The sequence below is a fragment of the Felis catus genome, chromosome D2, assembly GCF_018350175.1.
Source record: "Felis catus isolate Fca126 chromosome D2, F.catus_Fca126_mat1.0, whole genome shotgun sequence".
Classification (NCBI taxonomy): domain Eukaryota; kingdom Metazoa; phylum Chordata; class Mammalia; order Carnivora; family Felidae; genus Felis; species Felis catus.
Genome location: NC_058378.1, coordinates 58,677,921 through 58,703,640, shown reverse-complemented (window position 1 = coordinate 58,703,640; position 25,720 = coordinate 58,677,921). Strand labels below are relative to the sequence as shown.

The 25,720-nt window shown below is 43.3% G+C and overlaps 2 protein-coding genes and 1 long non-coding RNA gene across 4 annotated transcripts in view; 2 read left to right on the top strand and 1 right to left on the bottom strand.

Annotated features, from left to right (window-relative positions):
- The window catches only part of ERLIN1 (ER lipid raft associated 1), a 67,132-nt gene extending 57,438 nt beyond the window's left edge, over nt 1–9,694 (top strand). Inside the window, exon 14 of one of the 2 annotated variants that reach the window (XM_019813699.2) lies at nt 9,558–9,694. The gene's annotated coding sequence lies outside the window, so the exon portion shown is untranslated. Of the gene's footprint in view, nt 1–1,633; nt 1,771–9,557 lie in introns of those variants that run through there. The other variant, XM_019813700.2, reaches the window with a different exon arrangement.
- Nucleotides 1,120–24,286, top strand: CPN1 (carboxypeptidase N subunit 1). Its single transcript, XM_003994312.6, has 9 exons — nt 1,120–1,808; nt 4,375–4,571; nt 9,558–9,713; nt 12,890–13,072; nt 14,343–14,454; nt 17,064–17,203; nt 18,460–18,559; nt 20,914–21,032; nt 24,010–24,286. Exons 1-9 carry the CDS (start codon nt 1,586–1,588, stop codon nt 24,121–24,123), a joined length of 1,344 nt encoding a protein of 447 aa, XP_003994361.2. The 5' UTR covers nt 1,120–1,585; the 3' UTR covers nt 24,124–24,286.
- On the bottom strand, nt 13,023–24,015 carry LOC123380878. Its single transcript, XR_006587220.1, has 4 exons — nt 23,404–24,015; nt 21,313–22,741; nt 18,196–18,284; nt 13,023–13,162 (listed from the first exon to the last, which is right to left on the bottom strand). It is a non-coding gene; the product is annotated as an uncharacterized LOC123380878 (long non-coding RNA).
- Nucleotides 24,287–25,720: the final 1,434 nt, after the last annotated feature.

Sequence of the window (25,720 nt, the reverse complement as noted above, 5' to 3'; positions counted from 1 at the left end):
TATGTGCAAGTCCTTGTTCTCTTGCATAGGTGCCCAGAGTGGAGTTGTTAGGTTATATAGTAAATTTATAGTTAACTCTGGGGGGAGGGACTGTAGTTCATTCTTTTTCTTTTTAAAAAAAAAGCAGCTTTGGTGAGATATAATTTGTATACCATAAAATTCACCTGCTTTAAGTATACAATTCAGTGAATTTTAGTAGATTTACAGAGTTGTACAATCTAATCTTGGAACACTTCTAACATCTTAAAAAGAAACCATCTGCCCACTTATAGTCATTCTACATTTCCACTCCCAGCTCTATGCAACCTTTTATTTACTATACATTTGCCTTTCATAAACATTTCATGTCAATTGGATCATATAATATCTGGTCTTTTGTATCTGACTTCTTTCACCAAGCATAATGCTTTTAAGGTTCATCCATGTTATACAATATGCCAGTACTTTATTCCTTTTTATTGTCAAATGATATTTCATTTTTTGGATGTTCCACATTTTGTTTATCTGTTCACCAGTGAATGAACATTTGAATTGTTTCCACTTTTTGTCTATTTTAAATAATACTGCAATGAACATTCATGTACACATTTTGGGTGGATGTATGTTTTCGTTTCTCTTGGGTAGATACGTAGAAGTGAAATTACTGGGTCATACAGTAAGTATAAACTTAACCTTCTAGGTAACTGCAAAACTGTTTTCCAAGGTGGCTGCAACATTTATTTTCCCATACGAGGGTCCCAGTTTCTCCCTATTCTCACCAACACTTGTTATTGTGACTTTTTGATTATAGCCATTCTAGTGGATGTGAAGTGATACCTCATTGTGTTGTATTTCCTTGTGACCAATAATGGCGAACATCATTAAATGTGTGTGCGTATTAGCTGTTCATATATCTACTTTGATGAAATGTCTATTCAAATCTTCTGCCCATTTTCGAATTGGGTTGCTTTATTATTGTGTTGTAAGAGTTCTTGATGTATTCTGGATGTGTTGTCAGATTTGTGAATTGCAGTTATTTTTCTCCCGGCCTGTGGCTCATCTTTCCATTTTCTCAATGGCAACTGTTGAAAGATTTTTGAGGAGCAAGGAGACAAGACAGAGCTGTGCTTCAGAAAGAGTCTGGCAGCAGTGTGTGGGATTGATCGAAATGGATAGAGAATTCTAATTAATACATCTCCTTAAATTGTAATATAGGGAATAAGCACAAGCCAAGTTTCTCAAAATTCTCTGGGAATCAAAGGGTTATAAGCAACTATTTATTGAAGCCTGTTTACAGTCCAGTTAATCAGTAAGCCAGAATCAGTGAAACTACCCAATCTGGGGGAGTACAAAAGCCTTTCAAAAGGTTTCCCTGGATTAGGAAAATCAGAGAGATGGGGGAGGAGAGATGAGTGGCTATCCCAGAGCTACATAAATAATTTCCAGCGTTGAACGGGACAATTCTGAACTTCCTTGCCAGGTGTTGTGGCACTGGTGTTTACTGGCGGGAAACTAGGAAGAGCTGGTTCTTGGCCCTTGGATTTTGACTGGTTGTTGGGAGAGGTGGAGCCCATTTTAGTGGGTCTCTTTGAAAAAGCCTGTCAAGATGTCAGGCCTGCTCTCAGTCTTCTTCCACCTCCTCCTTCTCTTCAAGTTGGTTGCCCCAGTGACCTTTCGCCACCACCGCTATGATGACCTTGTGCGGACGCTGTACAAGGTGCACAACGAATGCCCCTACATCACGCGGGTTTACAGCATCGGGCGCAGTGTGAAGGGGAGACACCTCTACGTGCTGGAATTCAGCGACTACCCTGGAATCCACGAGCCCTGTAAGCCCTGAGCAGTTCTTGGAGTGTATGGGACAGGACCTTTCCCTGACAAATCCAGTAATTGGGGCTGTTTTCTGGGGAAGTCCATGGACCCCTCCACCTATAAAGTATCATCTCTTCCTCCATCTGTGCTAAATATTTCCCCACTTAGCCCTCAAATTGCTCCTGCCTCTGGGGAGCTACAACCCCAATTCAGGCTCTAGTCTGTTCCTCCTTTGGAGGTTCTGTTTGCTCAAGACCTTAATGCTAAAAGGTGAGTCTTCTTCCCTCCTCCCATCCCAGCCCCCCTGCCTTCCCTCCCATTACCCTTCTTTCTTCCTTGCTGTTATGCTGTCTTTAACCAGTGCTTCAGGAGACATAAGCAGAAACAATCAGCTCTTCTAGTTCTGTCAGGAAGCCTCACAGGGTTTGGGTTTATCATTCTCTTTGGGGAATGACAGTATGATACGTATGGGATCCTGGAGATAGTTTGAGGTCTTGGGAATTGGTTTTATGCACTGCAATACTTTTTGTTAGTTTGTTTCTATTATAAAAGCAACCTGTATTTAGATTAAAATAGAAATTAGATATGGAAACAAACAAACAAAAAAGCTCATGCCATAATCCCACCACTCACAGATGATCATTGTTAACATATTGATGCATATCCTTCCAGACTTTTTTGTATGCATGTTTAACAACCCCCCCCCCACACATACACATATTTTTTTATAAAAATGGAATCATAATAGAACAGCTTTTCTCATTTCGTAGTCTTTTATAAGTAATATCCATATCTGTAAATGTACATCTTCATCATAATTTTGGCTGCATAATATTCATTGCATGGTTGTATTTAACTGTTCATTGAATGATGGGCATTGAAGTTGTGTCTAATTTCTCATATCTTGACTTAGAGCAGTTGTGACATCCAAGTTATGTCTGTTCCTCCTAAACACTGTCAGTTTCAAATCTCTCTCATCCTTTCCACTTCCACACCACCCACACCAGCCAAACATCATTGCAACCTGCCTATATCATCACACTAGGTTCCTGACTCTTTCAACCCCTACCTGCCACCACTCTCTAAAACTTCCCTTCAGCACACAGATGCCAGAATACTTTTCCCAAATATTTAATCTTCTCACTCCCCTGCTTAAAATCCTTTAGTGGCAACCTCACACTCAATGGATCCTGTCTGTGACAGCTTTAGAATGTTACATGGCCAGTGAGGAGGGTATGGGAGGGGGGGCACTGGCTCAAGGAAGTCTATGTCATTAAATTAGGATAAGGACTTTGCTTTGAAGCCACACTTGCATAGAAAGCACCATGTTTTTTGGGGTGTGTGTTCATTGCGGAAGCTTGTGGGTACTAGTTTTAGGGCTAGCCCCTCACTCCATGCATTCAAGGCCTTCTTGAAGCTCTTTCATACTATTCCAGCCCTCACTAATCTCTCTTTTCTCTGATGCCCTATAATTTAGCTGTTAATCCATTCATTCCTTTCATGCATTCATCATTCATTCCACAAATATTACTGATTATCTAGTACTGATTATCAATTACTGATTGTCTATTTTGTAGACTCTGAATAGACAACAAACAGGATAAAACAAAGTCACCTCCCTCAGGGGCCTTAATTTTAGCCATGTAAGACTGGCAACAAATGGGTAACTAAGTAAATACATATTAAGTCAGATGAAAAAAAGTGCTATAGAGAAAAAATAACCTTTAAAAGAGAGATAGAGAATGCCATAAGCAGGAGAGGGGGTTGTTGCTGTTTAGGAAAAGCTTCTTTTTCGAGGTGCGTTTTGAGCATGTGATGGAGCATGCCACGCTGTAACTGGAAAGTCTTTGCAGACAGGAAAGAACAGGAGTGTGCTTGGTGTGTGTGAGTGCAAGGAAGCCCCCTGTGGCTCCAGCGGAGTGAACAATGGGAAAGCAAGGTCAGGGCAGTATGGTTGGGGATAGGGCTCCTAGGCAGGAGATCAGGTAGTGCCTTATAAGCCTGTGTAAAGATTTTGGCTTTTAGAGTGAAGTGAGAAGCCACTGGAGAGTTTTAAGCAGAAGAGTGACATGATCTGACTTAAATTTGTAAAATTAAGTTTTCAACTGGGATGATTAGGAACTGTTATGCCATAACCCAAGTAGGGAAAGCCTGCTTTCTTGTGAAAACACCATTCTTAACCTGAAAACACTTGTTTCTGAGAAGCACCAGGCTACTGTGAATGCACCTGGGCTTTGGCCTCCATCTTATTAAATAACTAGGTGACCTCCAACAGGTTACTCAGCTGCTTCCGCACCTCCCTCATTCTGGAGCTAATGATGCCTACTTCACAGGTTTTCTGTGAAGATTAGGAGTAATGAACACAGAAGGGGCTCCATGGCATGGATTTCTGTAGCATTTATGATTGTAATTTGTTCAAAAGGGCCTCGGGAATCACTGGAAAAGACCCAATGGAAGCATAAGATTTTCATGTGTTCATTATGCGAAGAGAGGGAAAAGGTCCCTGTGCAACGTTAGGAATCCTTGCCACTTGCAAACTTTCCCCATCCTCTCTCTTCTCGCGTGTTCTTGTCGCGCCTGCAGTGGAACCGGAAGTCAAGTACGTGGGGAACATGCACGGCAACGAGGTGCTGGGCCGCGAGTTGCTGCTGCAGCTGGCGGAGTTCCTGTGCGAGGAGTTCCGGAACGCGAACCAGCGCATCGTGCGGCTGGTGGAGGGCACGCGCGTGCACATCATGCCGTCCATGAACCCAGACGGCTACGAGGTGGCTGCCGCCCAGGTACTGAGCCCCGGAGCGAGAGCCCTCCGGGGAGTCCGTAAAAGCATCCGCCCAGTCCCGCTGTAGATGCCACTGTGTAATAGAGAAAAGGCCGGTGGAAATACAACAGTGTGCAGACCCGCTTCAGCGCTGTGGCTCCCTAGGCAGTGAACGTGGGCTGCCTCCACACCTTAACGGCTGACCTCCCGGTTTTCTTGTGGGGATCAATGAGGCAATATCTGTGACAGTGCTTTTTAAACTGGAAACTACTAACCAGGTGTGAAGGGCTCTTGCAAAACCTCCTTCCCTCAATTTTTAGCTTCTTACTCTAAATACTTTTCTCCCTGCCACACTACACTTAACGTTTGCATTGGGCTGGGGGGAGGGAAACAGAACTAGCTTGGCCCAGAATGGCGAAGTCAGGGGCTAATTCTAGATTCTTCATGCATTTGGTTATATTTCTTTTTTTTTTTTAATTGAGGTATAATTTACATACGATATTATATTAGTTTCAGGTGTACACCATAGCGATTAGACATTTGTGTGCTTTGCTAAGGGAATATTTTACTATATTTATGTACGACTTTTTCCTCTAGTATCATACTCAGCCTTTTAATTCTTTATTTTAAATATTTTTTTTAACATTTATTTATTTTTGAGAGAGAGTGGCAGAGCATGAGCAGGGGAGGGAGAGAGAGAGAGAGAGGTACAGAATCTGAAGCAGGCTCCAGGCTCTGAGCTGTTTGTTAGCACAGAGCTGGATGCAGGGGCCCAAACTCACTAACTGCTAGACCATGACCTGAGCTGAAGTCAGACACTCAACTGACTGAGCCACTCAGGAGCCCCAATTCTTTATTTTAGAGTTACATTTTGCAGGGATCTGCGGGCTTTTACTTTATTTCTTGACGTAAATTCAAAATGTCAGTGTGCCTAACTTTAAATCAACGATTTTGTGTGTGTGGCTGTGCATCAGAATCATACCTGAAGATTTTTTGAAATATAAATTCCTAGCCCCCCCCCCCATCTACTAAATTAGAATTTGGGGGGAGGGGCGTGAAGCCAGGCATCTGCTTTACACAATGGACATGTTCCTTTAAAAGCTGTGCTTAATTCAATCTGGTTTGTTTGGGGTTTGGGGTAAAGAATTGTAAATTAAAGAGGTTTGTTTTTTTTTTTTTCCAATTTAAAAATGTTTATTTGGGGTAGTCTTGAAATTTTTTTCATTTTTAAAACTAGATTTCACTACTTAACTTTAAAAAATTTTTTATTTTATTGTGGTAAGAACACCAAAAATGAAGTCTTTGCTCTTAACAAAATTTTAAGTGTATAACACAGTATTGTTGACTATAGGTACAGTGTCATATACCTAGTCTCCAGAACTTATCTATCTTGCTCAACCAAAACTTTAGGTACCTTCATTAGTAACTTCCCATTTCCTCCTCCTCCCAGCCCCTGGCGACCATCCTCCGCTCTGATTCCATGAATCCGACCACTCTATCCCGTACAAGTAGAACCATGAGGCGTCTGTCCTTTTGGCCCATCCCATTTTTAACCTACTTAAGAATAGTGCTGGGGAGGTAAGTAGAGGCAGGGAGGAGAATGGAACCAAGATGCTGAATGAAACACAAATTTGACCCTTGCATTCTCACAGCTTCCTGCCAACACAACTCATCAAATGAAAAAAGAAAGCTTTGTTCCTCCACTGGAAAATCAGAGAGGTGCACATTAACATCTTCAGGCTTGAGTTTCCAAAACAGCAGGAAAATTTGGAAGAGATGTGGGGGAGACCTCCAGCCTGGTTGCTTTCCTTCTATTGAACCTTCCCTGTATTGCAGTGGAGAAACCGGAGAACCTCAGACTTGCCCACATCTCTTGTAGAATGAAGTGGGGTGAGGGGAAGTGGGGGAAATCCCTGCCAGCCTTGTAAATCCTAGAGCCATCTCTGGGGAGCCAGTCACCTCTGCTCACCTGCTGTGTACTTGTTCAGAGGGAGCAGAGCTTGAACCCGAGTGCAAGAGAAGCCTAATCAGGTTCTCAGACTTCCAGAACTACCTGCCATACCCAGAGGAAACCTGTCTGCAGGGCTATACAGGGAAGACCTGCCTGGCCACCAAACTTTAAAGCTACCTGTAGGTAAAACAGAATAATCTCCCCTTCCTCCACCCCACTAAAGATTCCCAAATTATAATCCCTAGAAACTGTGCATATGTTATGTTACATGGCATGGGAGAATTAAGGTTGCAAGTGGAATTAAGGTAAAATAATCATCTGACTTTAAAATATCCTGGATTATTTGGATGGGTCCAGTGTAATCAATCACAGGGGTGCTTTAAATGTGGAAGAGGGAAGCAGAAGGCCACAGAGAGCTTTGAAGATGTCGTGCCAAGGAATGTGGGTGGCCTCTAGAAGCTGGAAAAATCAGGAAGCAGATTCCCTTAGAGACCTCAAAAGGAACACAGCCCTGCTCGTGTCTTTATTTTAGTCTTATGAAACCCATTTCAGTCTTCTGACCTCCGAAACTATAAGATAATATGCTTGTGTTGTTTTAAGCCACTAAGTATGTGGTAATTTTTTACAGCAGGAATAGGAAACAAATACACCACCTACCCTGTTTATGGGAACTTTCTGTTAAGGAAACTCTTTACCTGCAGCCTAACGAATGATCTGATGTGAGTGGCAAATCAACTAATAAGTAAATTAATGTAACTGTTAATATGGACAGTTGTGAGCTACATTGATATGAATGAGCAAGGAGTGAAAAACTCCTGGAAGCGTGATGAAAACCATTATCTCATAGAAGTGAAAAATTAAACCCCAAACTGAAAAATCATACAGATATTTTATATCAGAGCAGAATGAATTAGGGAACTTAAAGTAACTTAAAAAAAAAAAAGTATGTTCTCAACGAGATATAAGAATAAAATATGAGCAGAGTGCCATGAAAAATAGAGAAATCTAGGAACAATAAAGATTTTTTTAATATGAAAATGGTAGTACATCTGTGAGTGTTTAGCTTAGCACATCCATCCATTCACCCCACTTCTAGGAACTGCTACTAATTTAGGCTCCACCCTTTCCATCCACAGGGCTCCAGTGAACACTCCTCCCCTTCTCTACAAAACATTAGATGGCATTTCAGTTTTGTGATGGCCTTTGAACATATCACTATTCTGCCACTTTATATATTTTAATTATTTACATATATATCTATCTCCCCGTATCTATTATGAATTCCTGGAAGGTAAGCATAACATCTCATTATCTCCCTTCCTAGTGTCTTTCAGAGGACTTTGAGTAGAGATGCACTTAAGTAAATGTTGATTGGCTAAAAGGATGAACGAATGAGTGAATACATGACCAAATAAATGATAACAAGCTGAAGTGTGAGCAGGGAAATAAAGGAATGCAGGAGGTTGACATTGATGAGAAGAAAGGTAAACAAGGATCCTAAATTAAAAAAAAAAATAAAAAGAGTGGGGGTGGTTTCCATGGTGTAGCCTCTTTGGAAACAGTTTAGCATTTTCTGAAAAGGTTACAGATAGACTTCAATTATGACCCAATAGTTCTACTAGTTGGTGTCTACCCAAGAGAAATGAAAACATACATCTGTACAAAGACTTGTACATGAATGCTTATAGCAGCGTTATTCACTGTAGCCAAAAAGTGGAGGGGCGCCTGGGTGGCGCAGCCGGTTAAGCGTCCGACTTCAGCCAGGTCACGATCTCGCGGTCTGTGAGTTCGAGCCCCGCGTCGGGCTCTGGGCTGATGGCTCGGAGCCTGGAGCCTGTTTCCGATTCTGTGTCTCCCTCCCCCGTTCATGCTCTGTCTCTCTCTGTCCCAAAAATAAATAAACGTTGAAAAAAAAAATTAAAAAAAAAAAAAAAAAGTGGAAATGATCCAGATGTCCATGTACAGGGTTGAGTAGCACCCTCCCCAAAATTCGTGTCTAACCTAGAACCTCTGACTGTGACTTTATTAGGACATAGAGTCTTTACATATGCAAGCTAAGGTGGAATCATACTGGCTTGGGGTGACCAGCTCAGATATGACTGGTGTCCTTCTAAGAAGAAAGAAATCTGTACAGAGACACCCATCAGGGAGAAGCCCTGTGAAAATGGAAGTAGAAATTGAAGCAATACATCCGTGAGCCAAGGAGTGTGTCAAGGATGGCTGGCAGCCATTAGGGGCTGGAAGAGACAAAGAAGGACCTTCTTCTAGGGCCTTTGGAGCATATGACCCCGCTGATCTCTTGATTTCAGACTTCCGGACTCCAGAACTGTGAGAGAATACATTTCTGTTGTGATGAGCTACCTAGTCTGTGTAATTTGTTTCAGCAGCCCTAGGAAACTAATAGTCTATTAATTGGTAAGTAAACCCAAATAATGGAAAATTATTCAGCAATGAAAAGGAATGAAATACTGACACATGCTACAACATGGAGGAACCTCAAAAAACATTGTGTCCTGTGATAAAAGCCAAACATGAAGTGTGTGATCCCACTTACTGAAATGACCAGAAAAGGCAAATCTAGGGAGACAGAGAGTGATTACCTAGGGCTGGACTAAGAATGAGGAGTGATTGAATGGGCGTGAGGTCTCCTTTCAGGGCATTAGAAATACTTCAAAGTTTGATTATGCTGATGCTCACACAACTCTTCTCAGTGGGAACTAGAATTCATTGAATTGTGCACTTAAAATGGGTGAATTTTATGGTATGTAAATTACACCTCAATAAAGCCATATTTTAAAAACAGGGGTTCCCATTATCTTGAAACATCCAGTCTTGTCAGAGTGTCTCCTGGGATCTCTACCATCGACACGTGGTTTACAGGGAAATGTGAACCCCACCGCTGGGACTTTGGATAAATTAATGGAGAAAATGGTGCATCATTTGATAGATTAACTTAATGCGCCCCTCTCCCTGCCCCCCGCCAAAACTATGCAGTGTACTTCAAATATAGGATCCAGTCTGAAATCTTCCTTTCTCATTTCTCCATTTTCCTGCTAGGGCGCAGACATTTCTGGATACCTGGTTGGCAGGAACAACGCAAATGGAGTGGACCTGAACCGAAACTTCCCCGACCTCAACACCTATGTCTACTACAATGAGAAACATGGAGGCCCTAACCACCACCTGCCCCTCCCAGACAACTGGAAGAGTCAGGTAGGAGATGAAATGTTCATGCCAAAGTGGGTAAATCAGCTTCTGGAATGGCTTCTCGCAATCTCCACATCAATTAAACAAGCACGAATTAAGCATCCACTCAACTCTGTGTTAATCTGTGTAGAGCGGCAAGAACTATATCTTCCGCTCTTTGTATTCACTCTCTCCCCCAGCAAAGAGGCCCTCCCAGAGCACATGCTGTTTGATGTTAGTGGTAGCGAAGTGAAAGCGGTTATCATACCATTGTGCAGTACTTTACCATTTTACAAAATGCTTACTTAGCCAGTGTTTCAGCTGATCATTGTAATGCTGTGAAGTGAACATACGAAGCAGGGCTGAGATCCGTCCCTGGCTTACACCTACACAGCTAGTAATTGGTGGACTCAGGATTAAAACCCAGGCCTTCTGATTCCTAAGGCAACATTCTTTCTACCACATTATTCCATCAAAAGAGGACTCTAGCATTCTATAGATAAATCTCTCTTACATGTGATGAACTGTGTGCTCACCAACAATTAGCTACAGAAGGAAGCTCAGGCAGCTCACTCCTACAGTTTTCCTCTGCCCTTTCTAACTCTCAGCTGCTTTACCTTACTGTCATTTCCCTTACTCTCAACCTGAGGAGCCCAGCTGATGCACCCAGGCCTGGAGGCCTGGAATGCCACCCGTAGTAATGTGAGTGCTCCTGGGAATAACCACTGTGATTCTCAGAGCATTCCCACCACCACCCTGTTCCTTCTACTGTATAAGGTACTTTAAACATTCTATTTGTGAATATTTAGACTTAGAGATTGCAGGTGTAAGCCTTTCTATTGGGAGTTTCCAGAAAGAATAGTCTCAGTTTTTCCCCCTTGAAAATGAGGCAGAGTCATTGCTGACAAGTTTAGATTTCAGATAGCAACTATGCCCTTGGCTCAAGTAAATAATAAGTCAAAACTAACTTTGTAGTAGTTGGCATATGTAGCCGGAAGGATGTCCTGATTTATTAAACTTGTCCAAGTAAAATAAGGTAATTGAGCCAATAGTAATTAGACTTCCACTGGCTCCTTTTTCTCCATATTAGAAGAAAAAAAGGCAATGAAAAGTAAGTCTTCTTGCTCCTGATGGGAGAGGAGCAGTGAGAAGCTGGCCTCATGCTGATGGATGGTGGCTTAGGACATGGAGAAAGGGCTGCTTCAAAGGATCTGAGCCCTGGTCACAGAGCAGGACTGGTGCCTTTGGTATCTTATCCATTTTGATCGGGCAAGACTCAACCCTATTCATCCAGTCCCTCAGGAATGGCAAAGATGGGGGCCTTCTCAGCTGACCGCTAGTCCAAGGGGAGCCATTAACACATTAACACCACATAACCTCTAAGCAAATCCATCCTGAGAGGAGGGAAAACACTGAAGACTGTAAATTATTTACTTATACTGCAAATCCCAGTAGATTCACGGCTTTCTTTAGAATGCTGTCACTCACTAGGAACATAATATGCAATCAAGAGGGTGGAATTCAACTACTTAGGCAAGACTGGCCCGTATCATACTATATCTAATCCATGAAATTTGAATATGACCACAGGAGTGTGTTCTACTTGTCAACATTACAGCAGATGCAGTAGTGTAAAGAGGAGGTTCAAAATCATTTGTGTCAACCAGCTTCCCAGATGTATTTACTAGAGTCCTTAATATCTGCAGAGGTGCTTCAGAAGCCACTGGAGCAATGGGTAACTTGGAGAATCCCTTCCTTGTTGTCAGAAAGAAGCCAAGCCGGGGCCCTGAGCTCTCCAGCCATGCCACCCTCTTCAGACCTCTCTCTCTTTCTCTCTTCTCATCCAAGAAGAAGTCATAACTTATTAATGATAGAAACAGTACAAAATTCCAAACCAAGCTGCAGCTGTTCTTTTGAAACACCAAAAAAAGTTTCTTGTTTTCAGATGGTTACATTGTTAATTCCGTAATAGCATTTACAACGTCATTACTGTTGCTCTCCAGGGCTGGGACTGCCTTTGCTCTTGACACATTTGCTTGTGACGTGACCAGTTCTATGTCCTTAATTGCCACACCTGTTTCATCAACTTCTTCTTTACTCTGCTCTTGTACAGTTGGAGTCTGTGTGTCTTCTTGAATGCCTGAGACAGCTTCATCTTGAACTTCCAGTTTCTCAGCAGCCGCGAGTTGTGCCTGCTGAGATGAGTCCTCAATAAGAGACTTTATTTTTTTTAAATTTTTTTTAACGTTTATTTATTTTTGAGACGGAGAGAGACAGAGCATGAATGGGGGAGGGTCAGAGAGAGGGAGACACAGAATCCGAAGCAGGCTCCAGGCTCCAGGCTCCGAGCTGTCAGCACAGAGCCTGACATAGGGCTCGAACTCACAAACCACGAGATCATGACCAGAGCCAAAGTTGGACGCTTAACCGACTGAGCCACCCAGACGCCCCAAGAGACTATTTTTTATAGCAGTTTTAGGTTCACAACAAAATTGAGGGGAAGTCCAGAGTCCCCATATACTCCCTGCTTCCCATTGTTCACATCCCACAGCCAGAGTGGTAATTTGTTACATTTGATGAACTACCTTGACCCATCATTGTCACCCAAGTCCATAGTTTGCATTAGTGCTCACTCCTCATGGTATACATTCTATGGTCTGTGGCATTTGTCCACTGTTACAGTATCATATACCATAGTTTCACCTCCCTAAATGCTCTCTCTTTAGCTACTTTGTATGTTGGGATTCCACATCCCAATTTTAATGTCATTTTGAAAAAGAGTCCATCCACTTCATTTTTTATTTTTATTTTTTTAAGTTTATTTATTTATTTAGAGACAGAAAGCAAGTGAGCATGAGTGGGGGAGGGGCAGAGAGGGGGAGAGAGAGGGTCCCAAGCAGGCTCCACACTGTCAGCATGGAGCCCGACACAGGGCTCAAACCCATGAACCGTGAGGTCATGCATGACCTGAGCCAAAATCAGGAGTTGGATGCTTTAACTGACTAAGCCACGCAGGCATCCTTCCACTTAATTTTTTCAAACTATTATGCAAAAGACCAGTTTTCCCATCTCCTCTTCTCATATCCAGGAGGACACTCTTAGTTTTATTCAGACGTACTATCCTCTCGGGCCACTTCCTGACAAACTCATTTGGATGGCACCTCCGGTTGCAGCTTCACTGCCAGCCCCTCGTCTGTCCACAGGTGGAGCCCGAGACTGAGGCTGTGATCCACTGGATCCGCTCCTTCAACTTTGTTCTTTCAGCCAATCTCCACGGAGGAGCAGTGGTGGCCAATTATCCATATGACAAGTCCCTGGAGCATCGGGTCCGAGGGGTGCGCCGCACTGCCAATACCCCCACACCCGATGACAAGCTTTTCCAGAAGGTATGCAGAATGGCAGCTTGTCCGGCCAGAGGAATGTGGGACTCAGGAGAGGATTTAGGGGGTCTGATTTACGAGGTTATGGTAATATGGCTATGTTAATGAAAAATAGACCACGTGCATGAAAAAATGTTTACCTAATAGTTCAAATAAAATCAAGAGATTAAAACCAACAGATTATTTTATAGTTAATATATTAGTAGTAATGTATAATTAATACAAATAATAAACATTAATTATCAATTCATCAATTAATGAATTCCATAGAGGATAACACCAGTTATTGCTTTGCAAAGAAAATAGATTACTATAACTTTCTCTAGTAATCTCCTTTTTCCACTGTTATAAAGTAGTACTAAAAGGGAATTATAGAGATTCTGCGTATATTCCTCTTCCCCCAACACACACCTCTCACACCTAATATATACAGTATTCCCCCCTTATCCATGGGAGATGTGTTCCAAGGCCCCCAGTGACTGCCTGAAGCTGCAGTAGTACTGAACCCTATATATAATTTTTTCCTATACATACCTGAGACAAAGTTTAATTTGCAAATTAGGTGCGGTAAGAGATTAACAATAATAACTAATAATAAAATAAAGCAATCATAACAATATATTATAATAAAAGGTATGTGAATGATATGCTATAGTTATGTATAAGTTATAATAAAAGTTAAATGAATTTCTCTCAAAACATCTTACTGTGTTATACTCACCCTTCTTGTGATGATACAAGATGATAAAATGCCTATGTGGTGAGATAAAGGGGAATGACTTTGTGACCTAGTAGTGTTAGGCTACTACTGACCCTCTGACATGTGGTCAGAAGGGGGATCATCTGCTTCCAGACCCGAGCTGACCACAAGTAATGGAGACCATGGGTAAGAGGGTTCTACTGTAATTCTTTTCATGGTAAAGGCCTATTTTACTTGCTCCTTGTTTTATAAAATTAAGCTAGAATATGGTACACCTAGAAGGGAGTTTATATGTCACCTCGTGTCACCCCTCACTTTGCACTTGAAATTTATCCCCAGGCAGGTGGAAAAATCAGAACACAGTTCTCCTAACTCTAGTCCAACACACACACACACACACACACACACACACACACACACCCCTTCTCCCTATGCCTGCTGGTATTTTCTTTCACTAAATCAAGTTATGAGTTGTTTATACAGGGTGGGGCTTCGTGGTATCACCCTACTTCTAAGTGTGAGCATTGCCGAGGAGTCGGGAGCACTCAGGTCGTTCTCCATCCGCTCTACCCGCAGCTGGCCAAGGTGTACTCCTACGCACATGGATGGATGCACCAGGGATGGAACTGTGGGGATTACTTCCCAGACGGCATCACCAATGGGGCCTCCTGGTATTCTCTCAGCAAGGGTAAGAAGAGTCCTGGGTACAACAGTGCTTTAAGTTGAGGTGGAATAGGGCACATCTCTCCTAAATTATCACTTTTTCTCAGGGAAACAACAGGAATACTATAGAATTTTGCATTCAAGTAGAGATCTGAGCAATGGAGAAGTCTTAAGTTGGCATTTAATGTCATGTTCTGATTCTTTAAAATGAAGGTAGGGATACCTTGTGGTCCTTTATTATTTTTTGTTTTTAATTCTTATTTTATTATTTTTTGTTATTATTTATTTGTTTTATTTGAGAGAGAGAGAGCAGGGGAGAGGCACAGAGGGAGAGAGCAAGAGTCCCAAGCAGACTCCATGCTCAGAGTGGATGGAGCCCAATGCAGGGCTGGATGTAGGGCTTGACTCGAGGCTCAATCCCACGACCTTGAGATCATGACCTGAGCCGAAATGAAGAGTCAGACACTCAACCAACTGAGCCACCCAGGTGTCCCACTATGTGGTCCTTTAAAACTTGTGGTTTACATAATAGATTAGGGCATAGGAGGGAAATACTGTAGTCAAGTGGTTAAGAGTATGGCTGTAAGGGTACATTGGGTTGAATCCCAGCTTGCCCATTTACCAGTTATGTGGCTTCAGGGTAATTACTTAACCTCTCTGCCTCTTTTTCTCATCTGTACTTTAAGGATAACAATACTTGCATTATAATTTTGATGTGAATATTCAATAAAACAATGTACATAAAGCATTGGAAATGCATGGCTTATAGATGTTAGGGTCTTTTCTAAGTAGCATGGAGGTATGCCTCACAGAGCAGCAGATGACCAAAGGAGCTGGCCTAGATGCCAACAGTTCCTGTGATATATGCTCTCTGTGCCCTGTCTGCCCATCTCCTGTGAGCTGGAGTTTGCCATGGACATTGGCCACTGACAGCATAGCAGAAACCTTGAGCAAGAGGCTTCTCTCTCCATTCTCTGGGCCTTCCCCATCACCAAGAGGCAAGAAGTCTGTTTATGAACATTTGGTAGACAGTGACCATAAAGATAGGGAAGAGACTGAAGCAGAAAGCCAGGTTCTTTTAGGCATCATGTTTTAGCAGCTGTCTCTCCTATCCTTTCAAATCTGACCTGGACAGAGCCCAGATAACAGAAAGCTCCCTGGTAAGGGTTGAACTGATGGCTGGTTCTATGGAAAGTGGGAAGGAGGAAGGTTAAGGAGTCACCATGTACTGGGAAGTGGTAGACTTCTTGTGGCTGACAACTTGCTTGAACACAAGGTAAGAAGATGTTGTTGAACTTTATTTTTTTTTAGTTTGCGTTAAGAAAGCAATAGGTGCCCCCCACACAGTTTAAAATCTCAAATATACTTTTCCAAATTGTACTTGTTTTTTTCTCCCCTTTTCCATCATCTGAGAAAGCATGGCCCATGCTTCCACTGAGAATCATTGCCCCAAAATAAGCTGATACAATTCCAAGGTTATTCAGTTCATTAAAGTGATTGTTCCAATAGTGTGGTCTCTGGACCAGCGTCATTGGCATCAGCTGGGAACTTGTTAGAACTGCAGATTAGGGGACCTCACCCCATACCTAAGGCCCAGAAACCTGTATTTGGCTGGACACAGCCTTCTAGATTATTCTGATGCAGAGAGAGATCCAATGTAAGAGGTCACAGTTGTTCTTCAGCTTTCTCCATTCTTTCTACAACAGCTGCTTATGTTCATTAACTTAGAGCAGGTAAAAGTTGATTAAATGAATAGTTTTTAACCCAAACACATTTGTGATATAAACACCACTCTAATGATCAGGAACATACTAAAAAAATAATTGATTCAATTGAATAATGTAGAAGATAGACGCAGACAAGCATTAGATGGAAGAAAACTATAGCTGCCTTCTGTTTTTTCAGGGGCCTGTTTTCCTGAGTTAACTGCTCTCAGGTTAGTGCAGCAGTCTCAGATAGGAGGAGGGTTGTGAAAACAAGATATCTATCTCAGCTCTAAGCTCCAGGGTCTGAAGAACATCATCACCCAGAGAGAAGATCTGTCCCCCCAGAATCAGTACAGGTGCAGTCTAATATCAAGGCATGACTAAAAGCAGACTTTGGAAATGCTAAGAAAGTCAAGAAGTGAATTTAAGCGTTGAGATGGAGAAAAGGAGAGGATGGTGATAACAAAATGGGCATTTATGAAGAGAGAAAACTGGGAAATTGGGGAAAGATTTTATGGAGGAGAAAAATAAATGGAGATCAAGAGGTAGAATAGAAGGTCACAGAGGGGTAGGTTGGTGGTGGTGGAGGAGAAATCTTGGTTAACAACAGTGGAGGTGGGGAGCGCCTGGGTGGCTCAGCTGGTTAAGCGTCCAACTTCGGCTCGCATTTGGCAGGTTCAAGCCCCATAATCTCGCAGTTTGCAGGTTCAAGCCCCATGTTTCTTGGGCTCTGTACTAACGGCTCAGAGCCTGAAGCTTGCTTCAGATTCTGTGTCTCCCTCTCTCCCTCTGGACTTCCTCTACTCACGCTCTTTCTCTCTCAAAAATAAATAAACATTAAAAAAATTAAAAAAAAGAAAAAAGAGTTGAGGTGGGGCATTTGTGGGATCTTGGTTTTGCAGATCCGCTACCGCTCTCTTTCCCTCAGGAATGCAAGACTTTAACTATCTCCACACCAACTGTTTTGAGATCACACTGGAACTGAGTTGTGACAAGTTTCCCCGCCAAGAGGAATTACAGCGTGAGTGGCTGGGTAATCGGGAAGCCCTAATCCAATTCTTGGAACAGGTAAAATCCTATTCTTTAACTTTCCTAGTTACAGAAAGAGATGTGTTTTCTGAAGGTAGCAAGGGTTTTTGTGAGGCTCAGTGCTGACTTCTGCTTTGACTCCGTACAGTACGTCTGGGCTGCTCCTTCTGAGCCATTTTATTCACTCAACATTATTGAGCACAGTTATCTGTCAGAAGCAGTACTGTATGCTAGGGATTATGGGCAGACAAATTTCCCTGCCCATATATAGCTTATGTTTTAGTTAGGAGAGATAGACAATGAACAAAATAATAAAGTAAATTTCATAACATGTTAGATGCAAAATGTAGTGAAGAAAACCTTATGGAGAAAATGAATTGAAACGGACACAAAGGAGGTGAGGGAGAGGATCATGCAGCTGTCTAGGGGAGAAGGGGCTCCCTGATGTGGGCACAACAGGAAGTGCTAGGCCCCCAACAAGCGGTTGTTAGGGAAATGCAGATCAATTACACAATGAGATACCACCTCACACTCATTCAGATGGCTTCTATAAATAAAAAAAAAAATTACAATAAAAGACAGACAATAGCAAGCGTTGGCAAGGATGCGGAAAATTGGAACCCCTGTGTGTTGTTGCTGGGACTGTGAAATGATGCAACCACTATGAAGAGCTGTATGTGGTTCCTCAAAAATTACTAATAGAATAGCCTCTATGATCCAGCAATCCCACTTCTGAGCATATATCCAAAAGAACTGAAAGCAGAATCTCAAAGAGATATTTGCACACCTTTGTTAATATCAGCATTATTCACAATAGCTAAAAGGTAACAGCAACCCAGGTTGCAGCCCAAGTGTCCATTGATGGATGAATGGATCAATGAAATGTGGTAGGGACATAAAATGGAATATTCTTCAGCCTTAAAAAAGAAGGGAATTCTGAGACATGCCACAACATGAGTGAACTCTGAGGACATCATGCAAAGAGAAATAAGGCAGTCACAAGAAGACAACTATTGTATAATTTTACTTACATGAAGTGTCAACAGTAGTCAGTTCCATAGAGATAGACAGTAGGCCAGTGTTGTGATTTGCCTTAGATTTTCTCAGGGGTCACCTTGCTCTGTTGAGAAGAGATTGTCGGGAACAGGAAGACAGAGAGACCAAGTTAATCAAGCAGCTGTTACCATAATCTTTGTGAAGATCAAAGGCAAAAATGTATGAGAAAGCTTTGAGGACTCCCAAACACTGGATGCCTGTTTTGTGGTCCTAACTGTGCCCTGTAAACTTTCCTACAGGTACACCAGGGCATCAAGGGAATGGTGCTTGATGAGAATTATAATAACCTTGCGGAGGCTGTCATTTCTGTTAGTGGGATTAACCATGATGTCACTTCAGGTAGGTGGCCACTGCTTGGTGGAGTGAGAGGGAAGCCTTCATGTCCTCACCTTTTTTCAGCATATCAGGAGGCCAGTTTGTACACCAGTGAGACTAGCAGGGGTGTCAAGGACACTGGGGGTAGGGACAGGAAAGGTGGTAAAAACAGGGACAGGGGAGCACCTGGGTGGCTCAGCCAGTTAAGCATCGACTCTTGATTTCAGCCCAGGTTATGATCTCATGGTTCGTGAGTTCAAGCCCCAATGCAACCAGAATCCTCCATACCAGTGGCTGGACCTGCGTTTAGGGATCAAACCTTGGGCGTCCCTCAGAACTTCAGGGCTTGCTAGATTTTCATACCCTATTCATGCACAGGCAGGGAATGTCTTTGAAACATTCCAGCCAATCACTATATATTGAATACCGCTAATTCCACCAATAAGAGCCCACTTCCAACACTCACTATGCTAAATTAACAAATTACTCATTTCACTACTGAAGAAACTCATTGCCAATATTCATTATGCTATTTAGAAAAGCATCTAGTATTGATTACAAATAAACATAGCCGAAGCCCTAGTCATAGCTGTATCTGGAATTGGGCCTTTATGATACATGCTATCTAACCATTCTTGGGTAAGTTCCCAGTTAAGAAAATGACAGCCCCTGGGGTGTAACTTACACTATCCAAAATATGGATGATAATTCACTGCTTCTGCTAAAGTATTTTAAAAGAAATTATAGGCATTTAAAGGGGGCAGAGAAGATACTGCCTTATTATTTATTGTGTGTCTCATTCTTTTTTAAACTTATTTTTTATTTTATTTTTTTGAGAGAGAGATGGGGGGACAAGCAGAGGGGAAAGGGAGAATCTTTTTTAATTTTTTAAGTTTTTTTAATTTATTTTGAGACAGAGACAGCATGAGCGGGGGGAGGGGTAGAGAGAGGGAGAGAGAGACTCTCAGTCTCCACACTGTCAGCACAGAGCCTGACGCGGGGCTCAAACTCATGAAACCATGAGATCATGACCTGAGCCGAAACTGAGAGTCATAGGCTTAACCAATTGAGCCACCCAGGCGCCCCGGGAGAGGGAGAATCTTAAGCAGCCCCGCAAGGAGCCTGATGTGGGGCTCAAACTCATCATGACTTGAGCCAAAATCAAGAGTTGGAAGCTTAACTGACTGAGCCACCCAGGCGCCCCTGTTTCATTCTTAATTGCATTTACTATTTCAATTATGCATTGCTACACACTTAAATGTTAAAGGCATGGTCACAATTGTTTCTAAAGAGATACAAAGTCATTAGCCAAAATGGTATATCCCTGCCATAGAAAAATAGGCTTTCTTTTGAATTTTATTTTCCCCTTTAGAAGGCGATGGAAGAAATATTAAAATAGGATTCTCAAATCAGACCTACAGTGGTCATTTAGTCCAGCCCTCTGACTCAATATAAGATCACATACATACAACACCACTGACAGCTGGCTTTCTAACCCAGGGCCGTCCTGTCCATTAGTGCAGGACCATGGCCATCAGTTCAGACTGTGCACTGCACAACTGTGTAGCTGTTCCAGGGATGCTCATTCAGTCTCTGTTTAAGTGCTCACGATTTCACAAAGCATCCATGTCTTTTTCAATAGCTCTGTTTGTCACAGCAGTTTTTCTTCTTTCTAGCAAAATCTTCCTACAGTTTAAACTCATAGTTCTCATTCTTATTTTTTTAGGTAGATGTCATTTCTTCACCGTGGCTTTTCAAACATTGAAACAGAAGTTTCATGTAGTTTCTTTACCACACAAAACATTCATAGATCTTTCAGCATATCTCCCAGTGACCCTTCGCTGGACATGAGTTTGTTTTAAAATACAGGGTCTAGAATTAAACACACTGCTGTGCTCAGTACAGAGCACAGTGAAACTTCTACTTCCCATGAGCTGAGAAGCCCATGCTCTTATTACATAAAATAGCCTAAGATTCTTTCAGATCTTAGCCAGTTTCATCATGCTATTAAAAAAAATGCAAGCTGGGGGCGCCTGGGTGGCGCAGTCGGTTAAGTGTCCGACTTCAGCCAGGTCACGATCTCGCGGTCCGTGAGTTCGAGCCCCGCGTCAGGCTCTGGGCTGATGGCTCGGAGCCTGGAGCCTGCTTCCAATTCTGTGTCTCCCTCTCTCTCTGCCCCTCCCCCATTCATGCTCTGTCTCTCTCTGTCCCAAAAATAAATAAAAAAACGTTGAAAAAAAAAAAAAAAAATTTAAAAAAAAAAAAAAAAAAAAATGCAAGCTTGTGGTCAGCTAAAACCCTCAGATCATTTGTCTTATCAAGGCCCCAAATGGCAGATTTCTAATCAGCAGACTGAGTTCTATTCTTGTAACTTTTAGGTGACCATGGCGATTACTTCCGGCTACTGCTTCCAGGTACCTACACTGTCACTGCCACAGCACCAGGGTTCGACCCAGAGACAGTGACCGTGACCGTGGGTCCTGGAGAACCAAAACTGGTGAGTTAGGCTGATGTTCACAGAGCACTGTAAAGATCACTTACACAAAGTCACAAACAGCCTATTGCATGGTTCTAATCACTGCTGAGCTTCCCTGTTTCACTTAAAAAAAAATTCATTGCTCTCATATGCTTATTTTTTTTCTGTCATTCTCCTATTATATGATTCCCCACTTCCTTTGGCTTTTTCTCTTTCTTCTGTTTCACATAGCATAGTGATGAAAAGCACTGTCTTCTTCTAAAAAGTACTATCTTCTGTCCAGAGACCTTGGACAAATTACCTAATCATTCTTCCTCAGTTTCTTCCTCTGTAAGTTGGTGTGAACAGCACCTGCTTTATAAGAGGTTGGAATGGGAAAGTACACATAAAGTATTTAGTACAGTGACTTCCACAGGGAAAGTGCTCAACAAATGCTCCTTTATAATCCCACAGACCTTGCCCAGATCCACTCCCTTGGATTGCCTGCTCTGTGCCATCAACTAGGACTACCACCAGATGGCACTCTGCCCCCTCCTGGTGCCCCGTGTGCCTGGCAGTCTTGCTTTCCACTCACCTTGGCCAAAGAGCCAGCTACTCCCTGGTATTCAGCTGGCCACAGCTGGCTTTTATAGGTAGGACGAGAAGCAAGGAACGTTTTTGACCTACTGCCTGGACCTTTTCAGCTTTGGTCATATTAGATTAAGATCCCAGAGCTCAAGAAGCTCAGAGGTCATGGACACTAGTCCTCAGATTTCTCAAGCGAGGAAGAGGTAATGAGGCAGTTCTATTTAATGAGCACCTACAGACCTTGTTTCCCCACAGGTCTGCTCTTCTCTGGGGCCTCCTTGCTCTGTCCAGTTCCTTCTCTGTACAACCCTAGAGCCCAGCAGACCCACTCACCCTTTTCTGTGTTGACTCTGCAGTCAAGTAGCTTGTTGTCCTCAATAGTTATAGGTACTATTTACTGAATGGTTCCTATGTATGAGACACTATATGAGAGCTTTCCAGAACTATCTCATTTGACCTTCACATCCCTGTCAGGGACACATAAGTCTTCCCTTTTATGGCCAAGGAAACAAACTTAGAGAAGAAACATGCCCAAAGTCACACAGTGAGTGAGTGGAGCCCCCGTTGGAACCTCTCTGGGGCCTTCAGGGCTGCTGTCCTAGCCAGTGTGTTGAAGGACCTCACGCTAAGCTCACAACCTGGGTGCATAACCCAGGTTTTAACACGAGGACCCAAGTAGAGAGTTCTTTATGTCCTCTGAAGAGTCCTCTGAAGTTTCTAGATAGTTACCCCTTTCCCCTCTCCTCCTGCTAGTCCTAGCTCGTGCCCCTTATAAACTACTTCCACTTACAGATCAGGCAGCTCCCACTGCAACCTGTTATCTGGCCCCAGTTTCTCAGCCAGCTTTCTCCCCGCACCAGCCTCCAGCCCTTTTCTCGTTCTCCCCCAAAGTCAAATGGCTGATAGGCAGCCTCACGGGCGGATTCCGCCCTCTTCAATGCCAGGTGCAAACGACTGCGAAGCCTCTTAAGTAATCTACTTCAAAAGATGTCACTTCTTTGTGGTATAGCCTTTCAGTACATTAAGATAGCCCATCATTATGTCAAATATACCCCAGAAAGGAAAAAAAAAAAAAGTTGTCTTTTGGACATGATACCCAGAGGGGAAAACAACTAAGAATCCATTTGCTGATCACGGTAGAGCCACTTTCTCTTTTCATTTTTCTAAACAGAGATCCATCGGGCCAAGGGAAGAAAAAAGAAAAAAGGATTATTTACTGGAGGGTTTTCATGTTACAGTGAAGCCTCTTTCACACCATCTCCCAGAGTCCCGTGTCCTCTTTGCTTTTCCCCACAGCCTGCCAGAGGTCAGCTCCTTTCCTTGTCCTGCCCTTGCTTTATTTTGCTGCCTTCTCCCTCCTCCTCCCTCTCTCCCTCTCTCTCCCTCTCTCCCTCTCTCCCTCTCTCTCCCTCTCTCCCTCTCTCCCTCTCTCTCCCTCTCTCCCTCTCTCTCCCTCTCTCCCTCTCTCTCCCTCTCTCCCTCTCTCCCTCTCTCCCTCTCTCTCTCTCTTCCCCTCCCTCCCTCTCCCTCTCTTTCTCTCTCTTTTTCCTAGATCTCTGAATTACTATATGAGAAATGGTAATGATGTAATTAGCTCTGATTTCCTCTACTTTGGGGAACTGGCAGAAAAGCTGGCTATGGATTTTCGTGGAAGGGGCGGAAAATGACCCCATGGAGAGCTTGCGTGCATGTTTTTCAACTCCCAGCTGGCTTCAGCAGCTCACACTGTTCCAAGGCCTGGAAGCCAGGGATCCCTCAGGGGAATGTGGTTAGAACACTGTGCCACTCCCTCCTCCTAGGAAGGTTCCACAGCCCGCAGACCTACACTTTTCAGTCAGAAGCGTCTTCACATCTGCAGGCCACAGACAGAGGGCAGGTTTCAGCCTTATGCCAGAAAGGACACGTTCACTGCACATGGAAATCTGGAATTTAAGAATCCATATGAATAATCTGTATCATCTCCACTATCTATGTTTTCAAGCAGTTATGGCAGCAGGTTTAGATCTGAAGATGTGAGGTATTCATTGGCATGCCTGAGCACACCACCTGTGATTCACACATCGGCATGAAGGGGATTATTATGGAACCATCCGTCATAGCTCTGGTCCTAAGCAACAGTATCAGTGAAATTGTTGTTTGAAGTGTGGATGTCATTTTCTTCTCATACTTATAAAATAAATGTATATTAAGTTCATCCAGGTATACCCTATGTCATCACCCGTGATTATGTATCTCCTCTTGGGAACGTTAGCCAGGCTGGATGCCGTGGTGCTGCTGTGGCTCGCTGCTGTGCTAATGCTCCCTAGTGCCCTGCCCTCAGGACCTGGAAGTGTGGTCAAACCAGGTCCAAACAGGTTCTTCCCCAGTTGGAATTCCAGGAAATGGAAAACTGACTCCTCTCCCCACCTAGTTGCTTCTTTCTTTCTTCCAGGTTAACTTCCATCTCAAGAGAAGCATCCCTCAAGCAACCCCAACGAGGAGAGTTCCCAACCCAGGGCACGGACGCAGAGTCTTACCAAAGAAAGTGCAGCCCCGGGTCAGCTAGGGAAGAAGATGAGGAGACGAAACGGCCCCAGAGAGTCCCTGCCTGAAATCCACAGCGCTGGGGTGACACGTTAGAAAGGCTTGTTCCTGCTCTCCCATCAGATGAAGCATGCTTTCTATTTTATTATCTGGGACATATTTAAATATAAACGTATTCACGACAATTGCAAATGGTCTCTGTTCCCGGGGTTAGCCCTCTGATGTGGCGGTGCACACACTCAGCAGGATTCAGTAAGATTTCCCGATTCTGGGGCTGTGGTTTGCATCCAGAAGGCTCTGTGCCAGTCCGCGCTGCATCTGGAGACCAGCTCGGGCTGATTGGCTGCTTTGCCTCCAGAGTCTAGCACCAAGCCTGCAACATAGCAGATGCTCAAGGGAGATTTCTGAATGAATGGCCGAAAGACTGAGATGATTCGTCACTGATGCTGTTCCCATAGCAAGACCAGGTGACTAAGTCTTCTGAAATCCCAGAGGACCATTTCAACAATAGCCAATAGTTTCTTAATAAGAAAAGGATTTCACAGACAAATACCTAGTCCCGCTGTGACTCACTTTCGTACACAAAGTTTTCGTACTCCGTTTTACACAACATACATCTTTCAGAACATTCTCTGGGTTTGTAAGTATAATGTAGATGCCTCTATGGAATGGCTCTGTCCTGTCCCTGTGCCAACAGTACCCAGCACTGTCCACCCCGCTGAGTTCCCCAGAGCCCATTTGTGCTAAAAGTGTTACTGAGGAAGAAGAAGTTAGTAAAGGTTTTGAAGAGATGTGGAGTCACAAGCACACAAGTTCATAAGCTCCCGCTGGGCATGTTGGGGTTCCAGGTCCCTTGTGCCTGGGGCTTGGTGAGGGCTCTTCCCCATGCACCCCGTTTCAGAGCTCAGCCTCAGGGCAGGCTCCAGTTTCCTCCACTTGTTCCATGTCCTCCCGCCCCTCCTACCTCCCCCAACCCCGGCCTCTAACTAACTAGCCAACTAACTAACATCGAGTGATTTAGTGCCTCTCAACGAGTACTCCCAGCCCCAGCAGAAAGTAAGAGGTGCTTTCACTGGGACGATTCACCCTCTTCAGGAGGCCAGTCAAGACTGGGATTAACACATGATTTATTTTTCTGTTACTTTGGCCATCTCTCAATCTGTGGTCAAAAGGAAAATAGAAGAAAATGTATCTTTTCCCATTTAAAAAGGAATTCTCAGGGTGCCTGAGTAGCTCAGTTGGTTAAGCGTCTGACTCTTGATTTTGGCTCAGGTCATGATCTCAGGGTTCATGAGATTGAGCCCTGCATTGGGCTCTGCACTGACAGCATGGACCCTGCTTGGGATTCTCTCTCTCTCCCTCTCTCTCCACCCCTCCCCCTGCTCGCTCGCTCTCTCTCAAAATAAATAAACATAAAAAAAAATGAAAAGGGAATTCGCTCCTCAGGTGATTAATACTTTCTCCACATTTTTCCTTTCTTCCCAATTCAAATCCCATATTCCTTGGTCCTCTTTCTGTTTTTATAAAGCAGGAGCTTCTTGAGAGGGCTCTTTTCAGTTCAGTGGAATTTTATGTCTGAGGTTGCCATATGGCCTCAATTTTTCCAGATTGTCTGAATA